The following is a 23,785-nucleotide window of genomic DNA, read 5'->3' as shown; positions in this document are numbered from 1 at the left end:
TCAGAGAGCTAAAGGGAGCCAGTATGAGGAAAGGGCTGTTCAGAGCCGTTGAGGGAGGAAACCCTAACCCAGCACAGGGTCCCATCTCCAGACCCTTGCCCATGCTGTTCCTTCTGCCAGGGGTGCATTTTCCCAGGGGTTTGGCAGGGGTGCTGTGCAAGGCAGAGCAGGGCTGCCTAACCAGCTGGGTAGAGTCTAGGAAAGCTTCCTGGAGCAGTCTTTGCAGAGATGTCAGCAGTGCCAGCGGAGGGCCAGCTGTCCCCTAGGGCCCAACCCTGGAGTCGCACGCAGGCTGGAAATGTGCACAGCCCAATGGAAAGGGGGTCCACCCCAAGCCAGGGCAGCAGGCAGCGTGTGTGCCCCAGGGCGTCATCTTCACTATTTAACCCTCAGCACCGTCTGTCACTTGACTGAGGTCACACAGCAAGTAGTGGGGACTGGAATGCCAGCCCCAGCCCCTTGCCCTTCCCGCTGCTCCGCTGCCGCCTTGGTGCAGAAGGCAACAGGAAAGCCAGATGAGCTTCCATTCCACACATGCTTATGGAGCCAACTGTGAGCCACACCCCAGGCCAGCAGCTGACTGGGTGGTGGGTGACCAGGGTGAGAAATCGGGTGCCTCCTGGGGGAGTGACCTTTGAAAGATAGTGGAGTCTGGTGCCACTCTTGGGAGAAGAGGGAGGCAGCGCTGGAGTTTGGCCCCTGGAGAGCGAGGCTGATGCGGGTGGGGTTTGGGAGTGGCAGGCATGGCTGCAGTGCCCTAGTGTGACCAGCAGAGGGCGCACGGGTCCTGCAGAATCCAGTCCAGCCTACGGAGCTCTGCCAAGGGAAGGTGGAAGGAGGGAGCGCAAGTCCCCACTTCACCCCCAGCAGTACTCATCCCAGAGGACTCTGGTGGGCCTTTGATCAGGCTCCCAAGGGGCTGGACTTGGCTGACAGTGAAGCTTCGTGTCTTTAACCCTCAGCAATGATTGCTCTCCGATGGGAAGGAGCCCCCCAGTGGTCCCTGTTCCTTACCCCTGGTTGAATACAGTCACCCAGAGGCAGTATGGAGTGGTGTTTAAAAGCTCCTGTTGGGCTTCCCTGGTGGCGCAGTGGTTGGGAGTCCGCCTGCCGATGCAGGGGACACGGGTTCGTGCCCTGGTCTGGGAGGATCCCACATGCTGCACAGTGGCTGGGCCCGTGAGCCATGGCTGCTGGGCCTGCACGTCCGGAGCCTGTGCTCCGCAACGGGAGAGGCCACAACAGTAAGAGGCCCGCGTACCGCAAAAAAAAAAAAAAAAAAAAAAAAAGCTCCTGCTCAGGAGCCAATCAGGCCTGAGTTCAAGTCCATGTGCCAGGCTAGGCCTCAGTTTCCTCTCCCGTAAATGGTGGTCTAGGAATCCCTACCTCGGGACAATTGTGAACGTGTAATGAGATCGTGCTTGGAAGTCTCTTAGCATGGGGTCTGATGCTGATAGTTGCACAGTACATGGTAGTTAAAAGAAAAAAGGAGCAGTGTTGAGGTGTTAAGACCCCAGACTAGGCCTGTTTCCCACTTCTGCACCAGCACCCGCCCCCAGCCCCTCCATGAAGGGACGAGGCTGGTGGGCCCCTGGGCCTTGCAGCTCTCCTGTCTGCTTTTGGTCATCCCAAACCATGGCTGTGTGAGTCATCCCCCGGGCCTGCAGTCGGTGCTCCATAGGTGCTTGTGAAGTTAAGGATAGCGACTGTTTACTGGGCATTTCCTGACATTTACATAGCGCTTCACAGTTTACAAAGCACTGTGTAAGTACATCAACGGAGAAGATGCTAAAGCCCTACTCTGTGCAGGGGGGCGGGGCATGGTCAGATCTGCCCTCAGGGAGCCCACTCTCTGGGGGCAGAGGAGAGGGGCCTAGCCAGTCAAGAAGCAAAGGGTGTGTGCTTAGCTGCACCCTAACCCAGAGCCCTGGTCGGCGTGTGGGGGAGGTGAGGAAGTCATGTTTCACGGTCACAGAGGCTTTTCACGGAAGAGTCATCCAAGAATAGGAGAGGGAAGAATGGCCCAGACAGGAGGAGCCACAAAACATAGAGGCCTGGAGGGGAAGGGCAGGGAAGGGCGAGGAGGGCAGACGAAAGGGCAGTGAAGCTGCAGCGGTGGGGCCGGGGGGAGGGTTGAGGCAAGGTATACAGAGCGAATCCTTTGTGGGCATTTCCTGCACACTTGAGGACCGGGAGCTCAGCTAGGAAATCCTTGTATCAGGCCAAACCCATTTCCTTCGACTTGCTGACAGCCACCACCTGTGGAGCACTTCCTATGTGCAGGACGTGAGGCCAGGCACTTTATGTGCGTTATTTCCTTAAATCCGTGACACAGAGCAGCTACAGTTTTTATTGCCACTCCACAGATGAGGAATCTGAGGCTCAGAGAAGCTAAGTCTCTCCACAGACCACAGGGCCTGTGAATAGCAGTGCTGGGATGCAAGCCCCCTTCCCAGAGCCTCAGTGTTCCCATCTGCAGGCTGGGCCGGGGAGGCTGGAAGGGGCCTGTCTTGAGCGTCCCAGAGGTCCTACCACCCTTAGACAGGCGAGTGGCTGCCCAGGCCAGTGCTTGGTGTATCACTTTCAATCCCTGGGAAGAAGGTTAAATACCTCTGAGGGGCCTATTGAGGCGCTGGCGGCAAGGGAAGGGGCGACCGAGTGACTTTCAAAGGGGCCTGAATGCGTGGCCAGCCCCTCCCCTGGAGGAGGGGGCCCTGCTTCCTCCCGGCCTAATGATATTCTGGGCTCAGCCCTCATCTTTGGCGGCAGTTTAACCCGAGCCGGGGCGGATTTCTTTCTCACTGATCTCAGCTTGACACCCAATTAGCACAAGAATGGGAGGTGGAAGCCTGCAAGAGGCGCCTCCCAGCCTCCCGGGGCGCACGAGGGGAGCAGGCGGGGAGACAAAGGGCAGCGGGCAGGGGGGCCCCCGCGGCCTCGTCTCCCCTGCAGACCCCGCCATTGTCTCCCTAGGAGCTTCAGAGGGGATGGAGGCCAACGCCCGGCTAGCCAGCCTGCTGGAGGGACGGGGTTGGGGCCCAAGCCCCTCTTCTGCGTGGATCCCAGGGGAAGGCATTTGGGTGAGCCAAGCCCAACAGGACGCAGTGAGGGTCAGGGATCCTGAAGGCACAACAACCTGGGGTCGAGGCCTGACACGTAGGGGTCCGTGAACAAGTCACCGGTTCTCAGCCTCAGTTTTCACATTTGAAAAATGGCGCTAATAGTAGCCCCTGTGAGGCATCAATCAGGTCATGCATGTGAAGCTCCTGGCAGAGGCAGGGTGGGGGTCAGTACTCGCTGAATGAGTATAATATGTTAAACTGTTATTGTTACTAATTAGGAGGTTGAGTAGGGTAGGCTTGGGGTCAGGAGAAAGGACTTTCTAAGAATGAGAGCCAGGCATTCAGAGTGGGCCAACTTACTGAGACGTGAGCTCCCAGTCTCTGGGGCTTTGCCAGGAGAAGCTGGAGGACCCCCTGCCTGTTGAAATGTGGGAAGGGTTCCCACTCCTCTGGCCTCCCTACATGCCCTCTCCTGCCCACCTCCACCTCCCACAATTCCTTGGGACTCCAGCTTCGATGTGACTTCCTCTGGGAAGGCTTGCCTAACCCCAGGGCTGGACAGGGTCCACCTGCAGCTCCCACAGGCCCCCATGTTCCCCCTTTATGCTACTGATTGCACTGTGTCCTCTATTTTCACATCTGTGTCTTTTCCAAAACATCAGCCCTAGGAAGGCAGGGACCCCTTGGGTTTTTTTGTTTTGTTTTGTTTTTTGGCGATACGTGGACCTCTCACCGGTGTGGCCTCCCCCGTTGCGGAGCACAGGCTCCGGACGTGCAGGCCCAGCGGCCATAGCTCACGGGCCCAGCCGCTCCGTGGCATGTGGGATCCTCCCAGACCGGGGCACGAACCCGTGTCCCCCGCGTCGGCAGGCGGACTCTCAACCACTGCGCCACGAGGGAAGCCCGACCCCTTGGTTTTGTTCACCATTGTGTTCCCAGCACCAGCATTGGACCTGGCACTTAATAGGTGCTCAATGAATGTTTGTCAAATGGATGAAGCTTTTCCAAAGCTCCTTAGCTTTACCCATTCCAGCCTCAGGAGGCAGCGGTTCACAGGGTTAGAGGATATTCAACTCATAGAGGTGGGCTAAAGTCAGAGGCCTTTACCTTGTCAGCAAAGAGAAGACATTAAATGGCTTTGAGCAGGGGATTGATATGTGTTCGCTCATGCATTCATTCATTAACTCATTCAGCAAGCTCCTATCAGGTCTCTACAATGTATGAAGCTCTTTATTATGAGCTAAGGATCCAGGATGAATCAGGCAAGGTTTCTAGAGCTCAGCCCTTGGAGGAGCCAGTGGAAATATCTTAGAATATGTGTGTGTGTGTGTGTGTGTGTATATATATATATATATGTGTGTGTGTGTATATATATATATATATATTTTTTTTTTTTTAATGCCTCACTGTGCAGCTTGTGGGATCTTAGTTCCCCAACCAGGGATCGAACCCAGGCCCTTGGCAGTGAAAGTGCAGAGTCCTAACCACTGGACCGCCAGGGAATTCCCTAGAATATTTTTTGCTGAAAAGACCTTAAGAGATCATTTGGCCCCAAAATCTTCCTTACAGATTGGGGAAACTGAGTTCCACAGTTTCCACTGGGGCCTTTCCATTTACCACAGGATTCTTCTGTGCTTTTCGAGGACCAGGGCTGTGTCTCATTTGCCCTCATTTTGCCAGTGACCTGGAACCGTGCTTGATACACTGAAGGCGCTCAGGGCTGTCTGTGGAGTCGAATTGTACAAGGAAGCCAAGGCCAGAGGGAGGGAGTGGGAGGCAGGCAGGCCAGAGAAGCAGGTGCAGGTGAGAGGTGATGGGGGTGGCGGTGGTGGAAGAACGTGGGGTTGCAAAATCAGCTTAGCAAGGAGACGAGTCCAAACGTGGTGACTGTCTGGGTGTGGAAGAGAATTAAGAACGATGTCCAAGGTGTCTTGCTGGGGTGTTTCCGTGGATGGCAGTGGTATCCTGGAGATGGGGAACACGGGGAGCCTGTTTTAGGATGCGAGGCACTGTGCCAAGAGCTCACTTAGTTCTGACTACAACCCTATGGGGGCTGTTACTGTCTTCATTTTACAGATGAGGAAACTGAGACACAAAGACGTTAGGGACTTAACCAAAGACACAGCAGGAAGTGGTGGGACCTGGACGTAAAGCCGGCAGTTGAACTCCCAGCTCTTAGCGATGACTACATCCCTATATCCACCCTTAACCACCAGGCTACCCCACCTTCTCTACTAATGCTGGGTTCGATTTTGGAAGTGTGGTTTAGATGCCCTGGGAGATCCACTTCACCCCTTTTGTTCCCTGGGCTTTTGTAACAGGCTGCAGTGGTCACCCTATCTCCTTCCCTGTTCCCCCCAAACGTTCTCCACACTGCAGCCAGGAAGTTTTGTTTGTTTTTTAAAAAATAAATTTATTTATTTATTTGTTTGTTTATTTATTCATTTTAGTTGCTGCAAGCGGTCTTTCTCTAGTTGTGGTGAGTGGGGGCTACTGTTCGTTGCGTTGCGTGGGCTTCTCATTGCGGTGGCTTCTCTTGTTGTGGAGCACGGGCTCTAGGTGTGCGGGCTTCAGTAGTTGTGGCACGTGGGCTCAGTAGTTGTGGCATCCGGGCTTAGTTGCTCTGACACATGTGGGATCTCAGACCAGGGCTCGAACCAATGTCCCCTGCATTGACAGGCGGATTCTTAACCACTGCGCCACCAGCGAAGCCCGGATGTTTTTTAATATGTTTATGTATGTTTGTATTTATTTATATGCCACGCCTCACAGTATGCAGGATCTTCATTTCCTGACCAGGGATTGAAACCGCACCCCCTGTAGTGGTAGCACAGTGTCTTAACCACTGGACCACCAGGGAAGTCCCAGGAAGGATATTTTAAAACACAGTTCTAATAATGTCACACACACACCAAAATCCTTCCAAGGTCTACCATTGCTTTTAGAATAGAGACTGAAATTCTTACCTGGCTCGCAAGGCATGATTTGGCCCCTGCCCACCTTTCTAGCCTCATCTCTTACCAGGCCCTCTGCTCCCCAATTTCCACCTTCTCTTGGTGTTCCAGCACGTTCTCCCACCCAGAGTCTTTGCACCGTCTGTTCTCGCTGGAATGCTCCCAGAGGTTTTTCTCCCCTCACGTGCACCTAGTTAGCTCTACTAGGCTTTAGCGCTCAGGCCAAGTCCAGTCCAGTCCATTTTCTTTTTGAAGTTCTTACAATTCCAGATCATTTTTCAGTTTGAGATTTTACATTTATTAGCATGACTCGTATGTTTATTTGATTAGTTTCCCCCACTAGACTGTGAGTGCCCTAAGGGCTGGAACCTTGCCTATCCCGTTCACCTCCGCATCCATTAGCACGAACCAAAATGCCAGGCACACGGAGGACGTGCAATAAATATCTGTTGAATGAGTGCAATCCAAATCGACAGGGCGGTTGGACTGCGAGTCGATGGCTCAGGAGATAGATTTCTGGGCCGGAAATAAAGACTTGGGGGTCACTTATAATTCAAGACGAGTGGACGGGCTCGTCCAAGCGGTGTGCGGACTGAAGAGAACTGGTAACTAATGCAAGATCAACTGTAACGTGGCTCACAGTCTCAGCACCAAGATGCCAGGGCTCTCCTCCGCCTAGCTGTGGCTCATGCCAGTCGCTGCCCGCCCTGGTTGTTTGAGCCCCATCCCTAAACTGCACAAAAGGACCAACTCAAATGCCCTCAACCCACTATCGTCCAAGCTCAGCTCCCTGCTCCAGGCCTCCCTCCAATAGCTGAGCAGGAGCGTTTCCCTGGCACCGCCTCTTCCGTCCGCGGCAACCGGAAACGAGGCAGTAGCGTCGGAAGTTGAAGAGAGTTTCCTGTGAGCTCGGCTTCCTCAACATGGCAGCGCCCTTGTCAGTGGAGGTGGAGTTCGGGTGAGTCACAGAGCTGGGGCGCCGTGGGGATGGATTGAAGTCGTCGGGCTCGGAACTCCCCTCCCTCTGCCTTGGGGCCTGTCACGACCGAATCGCCGAGGCTCCCGGCGACTTCCTTGAGCTACGGCACCCGCCTCGGAGAGCTTGAGAGGTTCGGTCCGCCTGGGCCACGAGGCCGTATGTCCGGGAATAGAGGCGCACGCCGGGGCGTGGAGGTGCGGTCTGGGCACTCCTCCGTACCCTGAGCCCTGCCAGACTCAAAAGGCTTGACGGTTAGCGGGCGGCCTCTCAACCTTCTTTGCCAACCTGGTTTTGGAGCAGGCCCGTGTGTCTGGTATCTGAGTTCCTCGGATCGAGAAGGAGCACCTTCAGCCCCTGATTTCTTTCTTCTGGCAGCAATTTCCGTTCACACGGTTCTTGGAGCCTTGTTTCTCGTGGGGTGTGTGGCCAGACGAGATTCCTTTTCTCCCTTTCCCAAGATTTGGGGGTGTTGAACAGACCTGAACCCCTTTCAGTACGTTCAGTAAACTTGCTACTCACCAGTCATTTACGGAGTGCCTCCTGCAGCTCCTGAGTCAGGTGGCGGTCCGGGGCTAAGTAAGGTAGCACAGCGGAGGAGACTAACCCTGATGACAGTACAGTATGCACAGGGTGACAAGTGCAGGATTGGGGCACACACACCAATAACTGAAGAAACACAGAGGAGGGAGGAAGTCTCCTCAAGCCACTATCTTCTGCCTCCTATAAACAGAAGGTTTTTCATCTGATGTCGGAGCTGAGAGAAACTGCAGAGGTTAGAGAGAAGGCAAAGAAGCTGAGACCCTAGAAGATGGGTGATATAATTTCCAGAGTCCCATGGAAAAGCTGGGACTAGATTTGTCTTTGTGTGTGAAGATAAACAAGACAAGGCTTATGTGAAAGGAAAAGTCCGGGACGGGAATCTAAAACCTCTGCCCATAAATGCCTTTCCTTCCATTGGATGCCCCCAGTTTCTTTCATGTTTTTCCTTCATTGCATAGTCCATTCACCAGTCATTTATTGAGTGCCTACCATGTGCCAGGCGGTGAGCCAGACACAGGATACAAAGATAAATAGAACTTTGGCCATGCCCTCCAGCGTTCAGCGTTTCTGGCCCTTACAAGGGGGTAGTCTCGTGAATGTTAACTGCATTTTAATTGATGATATTGTCTGGCCCCGCGGGTCCAATTAGAACTATGTTTGTCTGGCCTCCTGACTATATTGCTTTTCTGACCCTTTGCTCAGCTATGCCCCCCATAGCCTGGGGGTTCTAGGAGGATCCCTGCTGCTTTGACAGGCCTCAGCAGAGCTGAAGAGGGAGAAGCTGCAGATTGCCAGTGTTGAGGCTTATCTACAGCCGGCTTACCTGTCATGCTCACTGAGTCAGACATGGTATTTGTTCCTCAGAGAGGTCTTCTGTTTGCTAGGTTCTGTGCTGGCAGCAGTGGGGAAGTCATGTGAGGAAGATATGGTCCTTGCCCTCCAGAGCTTACAGACTAGCTTGAGCACCCGTTTTCTGGTTTGACCATCTCTCAGCCTCCCTTACCCCCAAGAGCAGTAGTGAACCCTGGCAAGGCAAGACAGCGTTCCCTTCACCCACCACCCCAGTGTCCCCTGAGAACTGCAGCTTCTCGGGAAGCAAGAATGCCCAGTATGTATGCCAAGCCCAGATTCCTTCCCTCTTTGTCTCTGTCTCAATGCATGCCTTTGCCCCGGCCTTTCTTTCATTTCCTACGTCTCTTAGCAGACTTCCTTCGTCCTTTATTCTGAACCTAAGTAGATTCGCAGAGAAGCTGCCTTGCCCAACATTCTCTCCCTTTTGTCCCTCAGTGCCACCCCAATCCTTGAAGAGTGTGGGTTAGGCCTTTGCCTCTTTCCCCTGAGCAGATATGGTCCCCTCAGCCCCACCAGCTCTGATAGACGCTCTAGAAGACCTCGCCCACCTTTCTCCCTCTTGTCATTGACCAGTTCTGCCATCCTCATCTTGCCTCCTGAACAGAGCATTTTCTCAGGTCCCAGAGGATGCAGAGTATGTAGTACAGATGTGAGATGCCCTCTTCTTCTCCCTTTTCCTCCTCCTTTAGTCTGGGAGGTATTGGCAAAGGGAGGGAATGCCATTGAGGTCAGAGAAGAAGTGAGGGAAATGGGCATTTTCATTCATTCATCAAATATTTCTTGAGTGCCTGCTGTGTACCAGGCCAGCAGGTAGAGGGGAAATAAATAAAAATAAAAATATATAAGGTAAAAAGATGAAGATAAACTAGAAAAAGGGAAGGCCATATTGGGAATGTCTGTACCAGTCACTGGTACCAACAGACACCTCCCACCGAGAACTGGGGAGCGGAGGAAAGACAGGTATTAACTGCGTTTGAATAGCATATCCTGTAGAACATAAGCGTCTGGCTTTGCTTCTCTTCTGGGACCAAAACAGGCCCCTCCTGCCTCCCTGGATCACTCTAGAGGCTGGGCCTGCACCTTCCTCCCCTCCAGGTGTGCCGACGACAAAAATGCCAACCCCTCCCTCGAGGGCTAGTGAACCCAGCAGTGACAGGTCACTCTCTGACCCAGACTGGTTCTTCATCCGCTTGTGAAGGGAAAAACAGCCCTGGCCTCTGAGCCTGGCACCACCAGGTTTGGCCAATCTGAGTTGTTTGCCTGGATCCCTGTGCTTCCAGTTCCCACTCCTCTGACCCCCAACTCCTGTTGCCCCTTGCCTGTCACCCTCCCCCACCCCAGCTGCTGCATATGCCAGCCCCCACCCAGGAGAGAACGAGGCTCTTGGAAGGGGATAAATGGACGCTCTGTGCGGGCTTGCAGCTGAAATGGCCCTGTGCACGACCACAGATGGGCCTCCTCTCCCCCTCCACATTTCTGCATCAACAAAGCATGACCTTGTTTGGATGACAGTCGCCCCATGTTTCCCCCATGACAATGCTTGCCTTGCCTTTGCCTCCCAGTGGACTGTCTCAGGACATCTCTGTTCTCTGAAATTAGGAAAGGGTGGTGGGGTGGGAGGCATCACATCCGTCAAAAGTCTGTTAAGGCCTTCTCATTTAAGATCCATGTGAAGTCCGAGACGGGAATGGAGAGACCCAGGGGGAGGAGCCGTGCGGGGCACTGAAAGAGCCCAAGTGTCTGCATCCTGAGCCCTGGCTTCTGCACTTGGCTTTGAGCATCTCTGCTGTCCCAGTCTTCCCTTGGCCAGGTGTTGGCACACAGAAGTGAGCCAGACTCTGCCCTCAAGGGGCTTCCTGACCTTTGGGGGAGTCTTGGTTGTTTCTGCGAGAAACCAGTTAGAATTCAAATCCTAGTTCAGCCACTGCCTGTCTGACCTTGGACAAGTCACTTCTGGCCCCAGTCTGCTTCTCCACTGGTTGGAGTTAATAATATCCGCCTCCCTCCCGCCTTCCCTGGGATTCCCTGAAGATGAGATGAGAGGAAGAATGTTGTAGCAAATGGCAGGGTTATTGCTAAGCCCAGTGGGGTCTCTTACCCTCCAGCACTGTGATGCGCCCACCAGGCCAGCAGCGGGGGTGGGTGTGGGGCACAGGCCGGGAAATTTCAAAGCATCGCCAAGCCAGAGGAAACCTCTAGATACACAGGGTCTCTAATGTGCCACATGGTAGCTTCTCAACATTTTTGCAGTTGGAAAGACTAAGGCTTCAGAAGATGAAGTCACGTGCCCAAGGTCTCGCCGTCAGGGGCAGGTAGAGCCTGGTCTCCATCTCAGGGCCCACAACTCCAAAGCCTGTGCTCTGCCCCTGTGCACTAAGGCAGAGGAATAAAAACAAGAATCTGCAAATTTGGATACTTAAATATTAATAAAAATTGTTTCTCTCCTGCTTTACCACATCAGGAAGCCACACTTGAGACTTGATCGCTGGTACCCAGGGTGTTCGTGAACCTTGGTCTCTGCATCTCTTGGGCCTCTGGAGCCAACCTCCTCCTCAGTTTTCAGTCTCTGAGGCGTTTGCAGGAGCTCACCCAGCTCTTTCTCTGGCCCTCCTTTGCAGAGGCGGTGCGGAGCTCCTGTTTGACGGTGTGAAGAAGCATCAGGTCACCTTGCCTGGACAGGAGGAACCCTGTGAGTATGGGCTTTCTGAGCCCCTCTCTGGGGGCCACTGGGCAGGAGCTGCTCCACAGGGTCACTCAGCCCTGTTCAAGTGAGAATGGGTGGAATTTCCCTGGCCAGTGGGGAGGAAAGAAGAGAGATCACCAAGTTGTCCCCGCATCCTCTCTGCAATCAGCCAGCTTTGTAGGGAGGAGATGGCCTAGTTTAGTCCTTACGAGCGCGGCTTCTGTGTTCAGACAGACTTGAGTTTGTTTTGGTTTGGTTTTTTTTGGCCGCACCACGCAGCTTGTGGGATCTCAGTTCCCCAACCAGCGATTGAATGCAGGCCATGGCAGTGATAGCCCGGAATCCTAACCACTAGGCCATCAGGGAACTCCCTGGACAGACTTGAGTTTGAATCCCCTTAGCCCCTTAGGCTGGTCACCTCACTTTTCTGAGCTTTAATGTTCTTATCTGTGAAATGGGGATGGTAATCCCCATTTCTCAGGGTTGCTAGAAGGTGTCAGCCAGCGGTACCATGCACTGGATGGCAGCAGAGAGATGTCCTCATGAAGGAGGTAAGCTTCGTCCAGAATGGAACAATGCAGACGGGCTTACGTGGTGGGAACAGGATCTGGATGAGAAGAAAAGCATCCAGCCAGAAAGGAGGTTAGAGGAGGGAGGTTGACTAAGGGAGATGGGGGTTTTTCCACGTGTTCATTCAAATACCTGTTCACCTTTCTTTAGCGAATGTGCACTGAGCGCCTCCCGTGCTGCAGACCATGTACCAGGCACTGGGGAGACAGACCCTGCCTTCAGACAGGGGGAGGGAGTGAGGAGTTGATTTCCAGAGGTCCAGCTGGGTAAATAGCAGTGTAACCTAGAGGCAGGGGCTGGACATCGCAACTGGGGAGGTGCTTTGCAGCCCTAGCAGTGGATCCTAGCAGAGCAGAATGTTCAGGGATAAGAGCCCTTCTCACCTAGGGCTGAGATACTTGCGGGAAGAAGAGGAAATCAGTTCTATGAGGAGGCAGGGGAACGAGGTTCCTGGAGGTGAGCAGTAGAAAATGGTCAGGTGAGGTTTGACAGGAGTGCTCTGGGGCTGGACGTGCATCTGCCAAGAGTCAGACAATTACTGCCCAGATTCACTGGCTACCAAGGCTGTTTCTGACCCTCCCTTGGGTTGGAGAGCAATGGCATAGGGCGGGTCTGTGTGCCACATTCAGAGGCCGGGGGACACTCACTAAGGGACAGGGCACTGCCCCCAGGAGCTGGGTGTGGGCATCAGGCTGGGGTTAAATGTCAGGACTGTGGGATTGTGTCCCTGGTGGGGGAAGACCCAAGATGATAAAGGCGATGGTTTCTTAGTTTGACAGATGGCTGTGTAGCCTTGGTAGAGAACAAGGGGCTCTCAGAAGCCTCTCAAAGATTCAGCCATGAAGACTTATCTGGGAAGTTATTAAAACATCACAAGTTATGATTTATTTTGCCCTGCTTTTGCTTGGCATGCAAGTCCCCGAGTTTAATCATTCCAGCCCCTTTCATTCATTCATTGGCACCAAGTGCCAGGCATGGAAGTAAGTACTTTATTCTTTGCTGTAATTGGCACACGTGTTTTTGAATGTCTCCTTTGTGCCAGGCACTGTACTAGTTGCTGGGTATTTGGTCGTAAGCAAAACAGATATGGTTCTTGCCCTGATGGAGCTTACAGAGTAATGGCAGTGGAGCCAGGCAGTGAAGAAGTAAACACGCGAACGCGTAACTGAACGAGGGGTCATCCCTGGCACGAGGAGAACAAAAGGGTGCTTTGAATGAGACAACGGGGTGGTAAGGGAAGGCCTCTTTACAGAGGTGACCTTGAGGCTAAGACCTGAGGAACGAAAAGAAGCCACCCTAATAAACTGGGGGCAGAGTAGAGATGCAGGGGCTCCACTCCAAGTACAGAGGATGGCACTTGTGAAGCCCCTGGGCAGAAGGCCTTGAGGTGGTCAAGGACCTGAAGGAAGGCCAGTGTAGTAAGGGGCACAGGCTGAGTGTGGCATGGTAGGCAAAGCCCCAGCTGGTTGTACCAATAATTGTCACAAATTCTTAGGTGGTAGCTATCATTATTATTCCCATTTTAAAAAGTGGAAACCCAAACCCAGAGATGTCAAAAGTCTTACCCCAGGTCATACTGTTATATAAATGGCAGAGCTGGGGTTCAGAAGCAGATGTCAGGGTCGCCGCCGTCCTTGCATGGTACCGCTAACCCATTACCATTTATCCCAGGAGGTTCCCTGAATCACATAACATCTCAAACATGCAGTGTATTTTCCAGTTTTTTTTTTTTTGCGGTACGCAGGCCTCTCACCGCAGTGGCTTCTCCCGTTGTGGAGCACAGGCTCTGGACGCGCAGGCTCAGCGGCCATGGCTCACGGGCCCAGCCGCTCCGCAGCATGTGGGATCCTCCCGGACCGCGGCACGAGCCCGTGTCCCCTGCATCGGCAGGCAGACTCTCAACCACTGTGCCACCAGGGAAGCCCTATTTTCCAGTTTTTACACTTTCTTTCATGCCTCCAACAGCTACTTATTTCAATTTTCATGATGAGCCCAGTATATATTATCTATCGACAAGGAAACCAAACCTCACAGAGAGAGAGAAAGAGAGTGACCTGTCCAGAGTTACTCAAGTAGGGAAGCTGGGCTGAGACCCAGGTTTTGGGTCCCCCGTCTGCTGCTTAGGGGGCAGGTGGGGGCCTGTCCTCCCCGCTCTGGAATAAAGAAAAGAAGGCAGGAGAGGCAAGCGGAAATGGCCCATGTGCTCAGTTTTGGACCCTTGGCTGTGGATCTCTACTTCTGGCTTCCATTTTTGCCCTTCTGTGCCCAGAGGTGTAAGTCACATCACAGCCTCAGAGCTGGTTGGCAGCTACCAGGCCTCACCCTGGCACACGGAGCCCAACAGGAGGGCAGGGGCCTGGTGCCACTGGGAAAGTAACACTCTTCCCCCCAAGCCCGTGCCCAGATCTGCCATCTGGCAGCCTTCCCAGCCCAGGGGCTGCCACTTGGCCAAGCAGGTCTTGGAGGCTCCAGCAGAGAAAATAGCAGCCATAAGATCATGGATTGTGACAAGGCTCACAAACAAGGGGACTAAACAGGGCCCTGGGTCCTGGGCCAGGGGAGAGCTTCCAACCCAGCCAACTTGGGAGAAGAGGCTGGGCAAGGCCAAAGTGGGTGAGATCGCAAGAGAGGAGCCCTGGCAGCGCGTGATGGCAAATTAGTTATTTCTGCAGGCCTCTTTTTTTCCACCTGTAAAATGGGAGGTTGGGCTAGATTTAGTCTGGAGTGAACTCGTTATCTGTTTGACATCTGCAATTTGGAAAAGTTGCTTCCAGATCTAAGTATATGGTTCTGGGAAACAGGGTGCACTGATCCGGTGAGCAGTTGTGTGTGCAGGGGAAAGGGGGGTGGGTCTTAACTGCCACCTTCATGGAATAGGCCTTGAGTGGCCAGGGTTGGGAGGCACCCACCAGCTTTGGGCACTGGCCACCGAGAGCTGGCTTTTGTGCCTCAAGGATCCCTTCAACACAAGGCTCGCAGCCCATGGTTGGTCAGTGGCCTGAAGCAAACCCAAAACCTCGGCCGTCCCAGTGTGGGCATTACCTGCCTTGGCCCCCAGGAAGACACTCGTCTGCCTCACCTTTCCCTGCCCCTCTGCCCTGCCATTGTATTAAAGGGGGGCTGGCGCGGGAGGCAGGGGCGGCTAGGGAGCTCCCAGGCGCTTTAAACTGCTTAGCATGCATTTCACAGCCTCCCTGGGGCCAGCTGTTCCTTTCTCTGCTCTGGGGCCTGTTTGCTGATCCCCTCCCCACCACCCTCCTCTCCCCCCAACCACTCTCAGTCCCTGTGCAAAATTGCTTTTGAAAAGATCCACTTTCTGCTTAATTAAACAATGAGGAGCGTCCCCACGCACATCTGTAAACCTCCTTCTGAGGCCAGTTTAGCCCACAAACTGTTCCATTCTTACCCCCATTCACTTGTAAATGGACCCTCTGATGTTCCCTCTACCCTCTCTTGTCTTTTACTCCCCCCATCCCAGCTCTTTCTTCTCCCCTTTCAACTAAGGCCTGGGGTGGGCTCCCAGAAGAGCCCTGTCCTGGAGCCTGGTGGACTTGGTGGGGACAGGAGCGGCTTAACCTGTGGAAGAGAAGACGTAGCGGATCCGTCCCTCCCAAGTCTGCATGGTGTGGGGAAGCGGAGCCACATTAGTTGGCGTGGTCCCCAGGACTAGCCAGGCCCGGTGGGTGGGAGGGACAGGAAGCCAGATTTCTGGTTGGGAGAAAAGCTCTCCCCGGAGGCCTTCAAGAAGAGGCTGGATGAAGGTCCACCGCAGCCGGGATGCAATATCAGATGAGACCAGAGAGCTAGGACACCATGGGGGCCCTGCCACAGTGGGTGGTTATTGTCCCCAGACAAGGACAAATCCACTGGGGCACAGGATTCTGGTGGGAGCCTTTGTAGGTGCTAAGAGGGGCATATGTGGTGCCCCTTTCCCAGCAGCCTTTAGGAGAAGGTTCTGGCAGCCCACAGGATAAGCAATCCTGAGTCACTGCGGGCAAACGTGCATTTGTCTGGTCTGTTTGACACTGCTGGGCCTGCTGCTGGCATTAGGAGTTTGGATTATTATCCCCATTTGTTAGAGGATAGCCCTGAGAGACTTAGGTCAAGTGACATCCTACCCAGGGCCATCTAGTGCATGGCCCAGGGCCTTCCGGCTCCAGAACCCGAACTCTTAACCCCTCTGCCATGGAAGCAGTAGCTCCCATCACTTGCTCTTCCCCCAGTAGGCAGGCCAGGTCCCAAGGCTTCCTGCACTGGAAACCTTACACTGGGGTGCTCATCTCCCTGCCCTGGGCTGCCTGCCCTCAGAGTGTGATTCCTTCCACCTGGGTTGTCCAGGGAGCATCTTAGGAGTTTGAAAATCTAAAGTGGAGGGAAGGCCGGTGTTTGGGGCCCCCTCGCCACTCTCCCAATGCCCCCGTTCTCTCATTCCCTCTCCAGGTCTGATAGAAAGGTAGTGGATCCCACAGAAAACCCCAGCCAGTCCCAGCAGTGTCTGTTCAATAGTTCACTGTACCGCACCCTCCAGAGCTTCCTAAGCATGTCCTCGAGGTGCCAGGCCCCTGGGCAGAGCATGTGGAAGCTCAGGGCAGCAAGAGAGATGAAAGGGTACAGGTTTTTCCTCTGGCTCATAGAAGAGTTACAGCATCGCTCTGCCAGGCACAGTGCCAAGAGCTTTATGTGGACCATCTTATTTGAGCCTCACAACAACACTATGAGGCATTCTTACAGTTCCCATTTGACAGAGAAGGAGGCTCAAGAGAATTCCTTACCCAAGGTCATATAACTAGGAAGTGATGGAGTCGAACTCAGACCCAGGGCTGAGTCCCGTCCTTAACCAGTCCTCCTCCCCCGCTCCGCCCACAGTTGTCCGTGTGCTCAGTAAACGTCTCAGGGGCGTTCTGTGTGAGAGAGTCCCTGCTGCATGCTGGGGCTCACACTCAGGAAATACCCCTGGGGCTCCCGAGGAGGGAGAGGCCTCTTCCCAAGCAGCCCCTTCTCAAGGCCCACACATGCCCCGCATAGTCCAGCCCTGGCTACCTCTCTGGCCTTGTCTCAGGCTGATCTTCTGGCCTTCTCTGTTGTATTACCTTGAACCTGCCAACTCCAACCTGCCTCAGGTCTTCCCATATGTTCTTCCTTCTGTCTGGCACACTCCCGCATCCCACGCTTCTCATCCTTCAGGCCTCAGCTTCAGTGTTAATATCCTCAGGGGAGCCCTTCCTGATCCCACACAAAGGAGAGGGCGTTTGTCACGACTAATTAAGTAATGTCTGTCTCCCCTGCTGGCCTCTTAACTCCATGAGGGTAGGCTCTGTGTCTGCCTTGCTCTCCGCCGTCTCCCTGGCACCTGGCACATAGTAGCTGCTCAGTAAATATTTGTCTTGTCAGTGATTGCATGGGATCCCATGAGGGAAGCCACCATCAGTAGCAATGGGAAGGCAGGAGGACACAGAGGGGGAAGGTGCAAGTGTGATTCCCCAGAGCCATCCCTGAGCCACCAGCCCCGACTCTGCTTAACCCTTCCTCCTCCCCTGGGCGCCTTTGGAAGCCGACCATCTGGCTTGGAGGCTATTTGCATATTGTCTGGGCCTCCGCAAGCCTAGCTCGATGTCCCTGGGGGTGTGTTTCAGGCTAGGCGGAGTGGCCCTTGCAGCCTGCGAAGGGAGCCGGGAGTTCCACCTCTCCCCACCCCCAAATCCAGGCATGGGGGAACAATACGGGTGGTGATGCGGTGGCCTCACCATGGTAACAGGCTATCAAGAATGTGGGCAGGCCTGGGGGGCGCAGAGGAGGGAGGGAATGACCTCAGCAAAGAGAAGCATCATGATAAATGAGCCAGCACCCACAGCAGACTCCCCCCCAGCCCACCCCTTGGGGACTTCACGATGGTGCCATCACTTGGATGACCCCGACATGACCATTAGTCCTCCCCACCACCCCCAGCCTACAAGAGTGGAGCAGAAATCCCCTCTTGGAGGGAGCCAGGGTCCTTGTTCTGAACAGGCCAGCGGGGGCTGTGGAGGTGCAGCTGGTGGCCCTCAGGCCAGGCACTGCCCAGTCCCTCAGTGCCTCTGCGCACACAGGCACAACCCCGCCTGCCAGGGCTGGTTGATGGATGTGTCAGACCCCGGCGGCTCTATCGAGCGGCCACAAGATATATGGGCTGGCGGCCCACCAGACAGTGCCAAGATGGAGGCCAAGGGGAAGCCTCTGAAACCCAGGCCTCTGGGAGGAACCCAGCCAGGAGTCTAAATGGACTGCAGCTAGTTGGAGGCAACACTCCCCGTGCCCTGCCCGCTCCAGGGACCGTGAAGACTCCCATCTGCTTTGTTTAAAAATAGGAATTAAAATTGAAAGGCACAGTCTCAGTCCGTGGACACTTTGCCCATGGCCCTGTGCTCTGCTGGCGTACGATCCAGGGAAGCTGGCACAGAGCAGAGTGAACCAGTCCATCCAGGGTGCCGCCTGCTTGAGTGCCTTAAAACCCTGCCCAAGGCTGGTGCTGTGTGTGACACGCGCCGGGCCTCTCCTTAATTGGCAGCCTTTCCCTCGCCTGCGTGCCAGGAGTCCACCTCCAGCCAGGGAAACCAAGGCACTGCTTGGGCCCTTCTCCAGCTTAGGCCCTGAGCTTTGCCTCAGGCACGGACCTAGGACAGAGACCCCTCTGAGACGCTGACTCAGGATGGAGATGGCTAACCTCCAGCCCTCTGCTGGCTTCGCAGAGACGAGCTATCATCTCAGCTCGTCTCTGAGAAGGCAACTCCTGCAGCCTCAGGGATGCTCTGTTTGAGCCGTGGATCGTTGAGAGCCATAGCCTTCGAGGAGATCATAGAGCCCGGTTTCAGTGTGCTGTGGCCTGGGGCCTGGCTCCCAGAAAAGGAGAGAAGGCCTGGGAGACAGGTGGCTCCGAGCCTCCAGATGATGTACCGAGCTTGGTGGCTGTCCCAGACCCACAGAGGCAGATCGCAGTGTCCAGCTGAGCAGGAGAGGCCCTTTCGACCCTGAACCTCTTGCCTCTTCAGGGTGGCCGCCCCTGGCCTGGAGGGCTCTGCGAAGGGGGAGCGGAGGGGCAGTGATCTGTCAGCGTCTCCGGCTGGTGAAGGATCCTTCTCTCCTCCTGTCAGAGGAAATTAAATGATGTTATCGGCTCAGCCATTGTTTTTCTTCCCTGACAAAGGGAAATATATGCAGACCTTCCAAGAGCAAAGCCGAATGCTCCCCATCTGGGACTGGCTGGGGAGATAAAGGTGGAGGGGCTCTCCCAGAAGCCTACCCATGGCGGTTTCAGACCATCTTCAAGGGCTAGTGGGTGGAGGTCTGCCTCTCAACCCTTTCGGACGGGACCATTCCTCTTGCTGTCTGCCTTGCATCCCCATTGCCTCTTCTTCAAGCTTTCAGCAGTGCCAGATGCCACTTTTCTCTGAAGGCCTCTCCAGGTCCCTTTCCTCACCTTGGGAATCCACTAGTTCAGGGGCCAAGGCAGCCTGGTCTAAAAGAGGCCCTCTCAGCCCCATATTCACTTCCTCCTGGTCCAGGCAAGGCCCTGAGGGCCAGGAATCATTTGGACTTGACATTAGTTTGTTTTGTGCCTTCTTCTCCAGGGGACATCCGGAACCTCCTTGTCTGGATCAAGAAGAACTTGCTAAAAGAGCGGCCGGAGTTGTTCATCCAGGGAGACAGCGTGTGAGTCCCTTTCTCCCTTCCCTGAGGAGGGCAGGTGAAGGGAAGGAGGTTTGAGCCCCCGTCCTTGGTTCAAACACAGCCTTCTCTGGGTCCTGTTCTCCCTTTATCCTCCTCTTAGCCCTCCAAGGAAAAGGCTGCCTCTGTCCAGCTCTGTTGAAGTTTATTTTCAGTTTTCTTGTTACCACATTGGACTGTTGGGGGTTTTTTTCCAAAACCTGGGTCAGGAGACTGGTAAACTTATCAAAAAGCTTAGACTCCGCCTTCTGCTTGCCACAAACTTGCTGTGGAACCTTGGGCAAGTTACTTCACTTCTCTGGGCCTCAGCTACTTTCTCCATACAGACATTACTGAGGAAAAGGTGCTACCCAAGGTCTCTCTCATCGCTTGACAACCTAGGACAGTGTTCTCCCATGAAACTTTCTGTGATGATAGAAATGTTCTCTATCTGTGCTGTCCAATACGGTAGCTGCTAGGCACATGAGGATATTGAACCCTTGAAATGTGGCTAGTGTGACTGAGGAACTAAGCGTTCAGTGTTACTTAAATGGAATTTAAATTTAAATGTTGCTCGTAGGTACCGGGCTGGACAGCGCAGGTCTAGGATTACAGGGAGTCACTGCATGCGTGTGCACACACATGCACATTCATGCTCGCTGGGGACACCCCTAGCCCAGCCCAGAGCTTCTGTATCTGTCCCAGGCCCAGCTTAGCCTCCTAGGAAAGGAGCCAGATTCCATGTGCCATGAAGTCACTATACTCCTACAACAAGGCCAGCCTGATATGTCACAGAAGTGGCCAGGGCACTTGTGGGACTTGTTCATCTGCCTCGAGGCAGAGGTTCACCAGCAGGCCCTGGGGGCTAGGGCTGCCATCCAACCTGTGGCTCCGGTCATGGTCCAACAGTCGTGGAGGTCACCCCCAAGGACAGCAATGCTCTTTGGGTCATTGCCAGCAGGAACCAGGCTAAGGTACCTGTCCAAATGTCGGCCTACCCTGTCTTACTCCAGGCAGGGCTGCTCTCAGGCCTTCAGGGGCTCGGGGCCACTGGCAGGTTTCCCTGATTGAGAAAAGCCAAGGTAGCCTCCTCTCCAGGACACGCATGCGGGAGGCCTAGGACAGTGAGGTTAGACCCCTGGAAAGATAGGCTGCTACCAGTGGTTCCCATGCTAGACCCTGGCAAGCAAGCACCTCACACGCATCATCCCACTTCATTCTCCCGCAGAGCTTGTGAGGAAGGCACTGTGATTTACCCTGTTTTCAGATGAAGAAACTGATGCTCAGGGCAACAAAATGACCTGCCCGAGGTCTAGGAGGTGGCAGTGGAATTTGCACCTGTGTTGCATCTGGCCCTCAGACTTTCCTGTCGCCTCCGCTCCCTGGGAGAGCTTTAATGGGGACCCTCGAGAGAAAAGGCTCCCACCACACTCCTGCGGCCCAAATGTCTAAGCCTTTGCCCCTGCCCCAGCCAGCTCCTGCCCTTCACGCCCTGCTACTCACCACCGTCTTTCCCACAGGCGGCCAGGGATTCTGGTGCTGATTAACGATGCCGACTGGGAGCTACTGGTCAGTACCTCGGGGGACAGCCCTCCCTCAACCGCTCCCCTCACTGCTTTGGCAGGAAAGCCTTGGGCCTCTCATGAGACGCGAACAGGGTGGCTGCGTAATCCTCTGTCCCAGTCTGGCCTCCAGACTGAGGCTACTTGAGTCTCCCACCCCAAGTGAGGAAGGAGTGGGTAGCGGGGGGAATTGAGGAGCTCTCCTCCACCCTGGAGCTTTGCTAGTAGTTAATGCGTAGGGTACCCGTTTTCTTCTGGTAGATCCTATCGTTCTCTCCCAGAGCAGCCAGGCTCCCCCTCTTTCCCTCTCAACACCTGGGGAGAAACTGGAAAAGTGCCCTTGACGGTCTTCTTTATTTCTCTTCTGGACCAGGGTGAGCTGGACTACCAGCTTCAGGACCAGGACAGCATCCTCTTCATATCCACGCTGCACGGCGGCTAAGGGCCCTTCTCTGTGCCTGGGCCCCCTTGGGGTGGGGAGAACAGAACAGTCAGACATCCCCTTGGGCCCTGCTTCCAGATCTCCCTGTCTCCCTTGGCTGCTTTCTTCCCTACTCTGTCCCCTGAGCTCCCTCCAGGCAGGGAAAGGAGGCCAGGTGCTAAAAATGAGCCTTTCTCAGGCACGTGAGCAGGGGAGGGCAGGCAGGCGGGCAGGCGCCCGAGCCCGGCACTCCCTCTCCCAGCAGCTGAGGTGGGGGAGGGTGCCCCTCAGTTTGTCAGGAGCGGAGGGGTCTGTGCGCAGGTGACCCGGCAGCTCTCTACTCCTGTGTCTCAGTCTAAACACTGAGTGACCGCTGACGAGGCACTCCAGCTCCTGGGCCGTGGTGCCTTCCTGGGGGAAGATGAATGAACCTGAAGAGCTGATGGCAGGCCCCTCCCTCCTCAAAGATTGGAGGGGTCTCCGCCTCAGTTTCCCCATCTGGACAGCAGAGGGCTCTGCCTGTCCCCCACTGATATCATTGTGGAGCCCCAGCTGGGGTCCCCTATTCAGTGCTGCCCCCACACACACAGCAGCTGCTCTTGCAGCCGCACCCTTCCTCCTGCTCCCCCACCCACAGCGCTTGACCTGACTGGCCTCCCCCCACACAGGCCACCAGATGGGCTCCTGAGACCCTCCTCCCGGCAAAAGGCTGCCAGCGTGCAGCTCATTCTGCTGAGGTGCTGAGGGGGGAGAGAAGGAGGGTGTCGGCTAAACCTTGGACTGGCAGAGGCTTGGGGGGCCAATGTGCCTCAGTTTCCTCCTCAACAAGAACTGAATTTTTATAGTATCTGAAAAGTGGGGAGATACTTGATGGCACAAATGTACACTTGATGTCCTCTCTCACCTCCTGCAGGAAGCAGGATGGGGGCAGGCAGCACCTGGTAGGCAGGATGGTTCACCCCTCCTCCCTCCATCCCTTCTGGAAGTCTTGGGGCCTCAGTGCCTGCAACAGCTGGCCTTGGGCAAATAAAAGACTAGGTTGTTTACTGGCCTTATCTGGAACTTCATCCTTAGAAACTGGTGGCACCCCACGTTTCCCCCAGCCTTGGTCTCTGGTCCAACCTCTCTGTCTTCAGCCTAGGGCTTTCAGAACTGCCCTTCACCCGAAAAGGGAGCAGGGGTTGAAAGCCAGACTGTCCAGACTCCGAGAAAGGGTGATATGATAGGGCCATCTGGAAAAGGGGTGGCAGACCAGTCTATGCTGACCAGTCTGGGTCCCCAGATACTTCCCTACCCGTCTGTCCAAGGCCAGGCTTTGTCCCACCAGCTGCAGCCAGCGGCCTCAGGACGGAGGAGGTATAGATAAGACTGCAGAGCCCCACTTCCCATGACCTGGAGGAAAAGCTTTGTTTGCTGGAGGGAGACCTCAAAAAAAAAAAAAATTAGGACATTAACATCATCCCGCCCCCAAACTTTGCTTTCCATTAAATGTTAAAAATTTAAGGTGGAATTTCTCTCGCTCTGGAGATGAAAGTGCAAAGGGTTGTCCTAACGGTGTTGGCGGTGGTGTGTGCACATCATTCTCAAGGCTTTGTGGGCAGACGACCCCCGGGCTGGTGAGCTGCTCTCCAGCACTGCTGCAGGTGGAGGCCCCCCGGGTATGTGTGTGTGTGGGAGTGGCCATGTTGAGGTTATGGGTGCAGGTGCTGTCTAGGGAGAGGCTGTATGACCAGCCCGCACTGGGTGCTGAGGTCAGGGTCTGCATGTTAGGGAACAGGGTAAGGGACAGCCTCACTTGAAGGATCCACCTGTCCCGATTCTTGTAACCTGGAAGTGCCTTCCTGCCTCCAGCCTCACTGAGCTTCGGAGTGCCCCCGTATCCACCCCCGCAAGATTCCAAGTCCTGGGAACTGGGCGAGAGGAATCCTTTCCTGCCTGCACTGGGGAGAGGAGGGGTGAAAACGGGATATCCCTTCCTCCACAGCGTGCCAGTTAACGCCAGTTAATGCCGAGGAGCAGGGTGGGAGGACGTGCTGGGGAAGCCAGGCTCTCCACCGCGACGGGGGATGCCAGCAACACGGCTGAAATTGGCCAGGGCCACACTTGAAGCATTTGGGGTCATTTTCAGCTTGAGCGCAAAAGGGGTCAGGGATAGATGACCTGGGCTCAGAGCCGACGACACCCAGCTGCCCCCCCACCCCGCAACTCCTGAACCCACTTTTGAGGAAATAAACAAATAAATAAACCCCACTATCTCCAAAAATTTGTCTTTAATGAAAAGAATTCGTTTGTCCAAGTTCTATTTCCAAAGCCGAGGCGATTGCCCCGCGGGGGCAATGAGCGCATCATTGCCGACGCTTCTCCCACTGCAGCCGCGGCTGGAGGAGGCTCAGCCCAGGGGTCGGTCTGGAGGGGCTGGCGGGAGAGGTCGGTTTATTTGGGATTCAGGGGTCGGTTTAGGCTTGCTTAGGGGATATGGGTG

The 23,785-nt window shown here is 54.8% G+C and overlaps 1 protein-coding gene across 2 annotated transcripts; it reads left to right on the top strand.

Moving 5' to 3' along the window:
• Positions 1-6,883: 6,883 nt before the first annotated feature.
• On the top strand, positions 6,884-23,547 carry URM1 (ubiquitin related modifier 1). Of its 2 annotated transcripts, none has more exons than XM_081236576.1 (5): positions 6,884-6,974; positions 11,006-11,076; positions 19,245-19,326; positions 20,841-20,889; positions 23,288-23,547. In XM_081236576.1, exons 1-5 carry the CDS (start codon positions 6,940-6,942, stop codon positions 23,297-23,299), a joined length of 249 nt encoding a protein of 82 aa, XP_081092702.1. In that variant the 5' UTR covers positions 6,884-6,939; the 3' UTR covers positions 23,300-23,547. The 2 variants fall into 2 exon arrangements, with proteins under 2 accessions (XP_081092702.1, XP_081092701.1); XM_081236575.1 differs by lacking the exon at positions 23,288-23,547 and adding an exon at positions 21,256-22,349.
• Positions 23,548-23,785: the final 238 nt, after the last annotated feature.

The sequence above is a fragment of the Mesoplodon bidens genome, assembly GCF_964165515.1.
Source record: "Mesoplodon bidens genome assembly, chromosome: 6".
NCBI lineage: Eukaryota > Metazoa > Chordata > Mammalia > Artiodactyla > Ziphiidae > Mesoplodon > Mesoplodon bidens.
The sequence above is the reverse complement of the archived record's forward strand: the minus strand, read 5'-3'. Positions and strand labels throughout refer to the sequence as shown.

Excerpts from the sequence above, each read along its gene's own strand:
- URM1 (XM_081236575.1), top strand. The coding sequence starts at position 6,940 with ATGGCAGCGCCCTTGTCAGTGGAGGTGGAGTTCGG. Across the intron at positions 19,327-20,840 it reads TTCATCCAGGGAGACAGCGT|GCGGCCAGGGATTCTGGTGC; the intron begins GTGAGTCCCTTT and ends TCTTTCCCACAG. Across the intron at positions 20,890-21,255 it reads ATGCCGACTGGGAGCTACTG|GGTGAGCTGGACTACCAGCT; the intron begins GTCAGTACCTCG and ends CTTCTGGACCAG.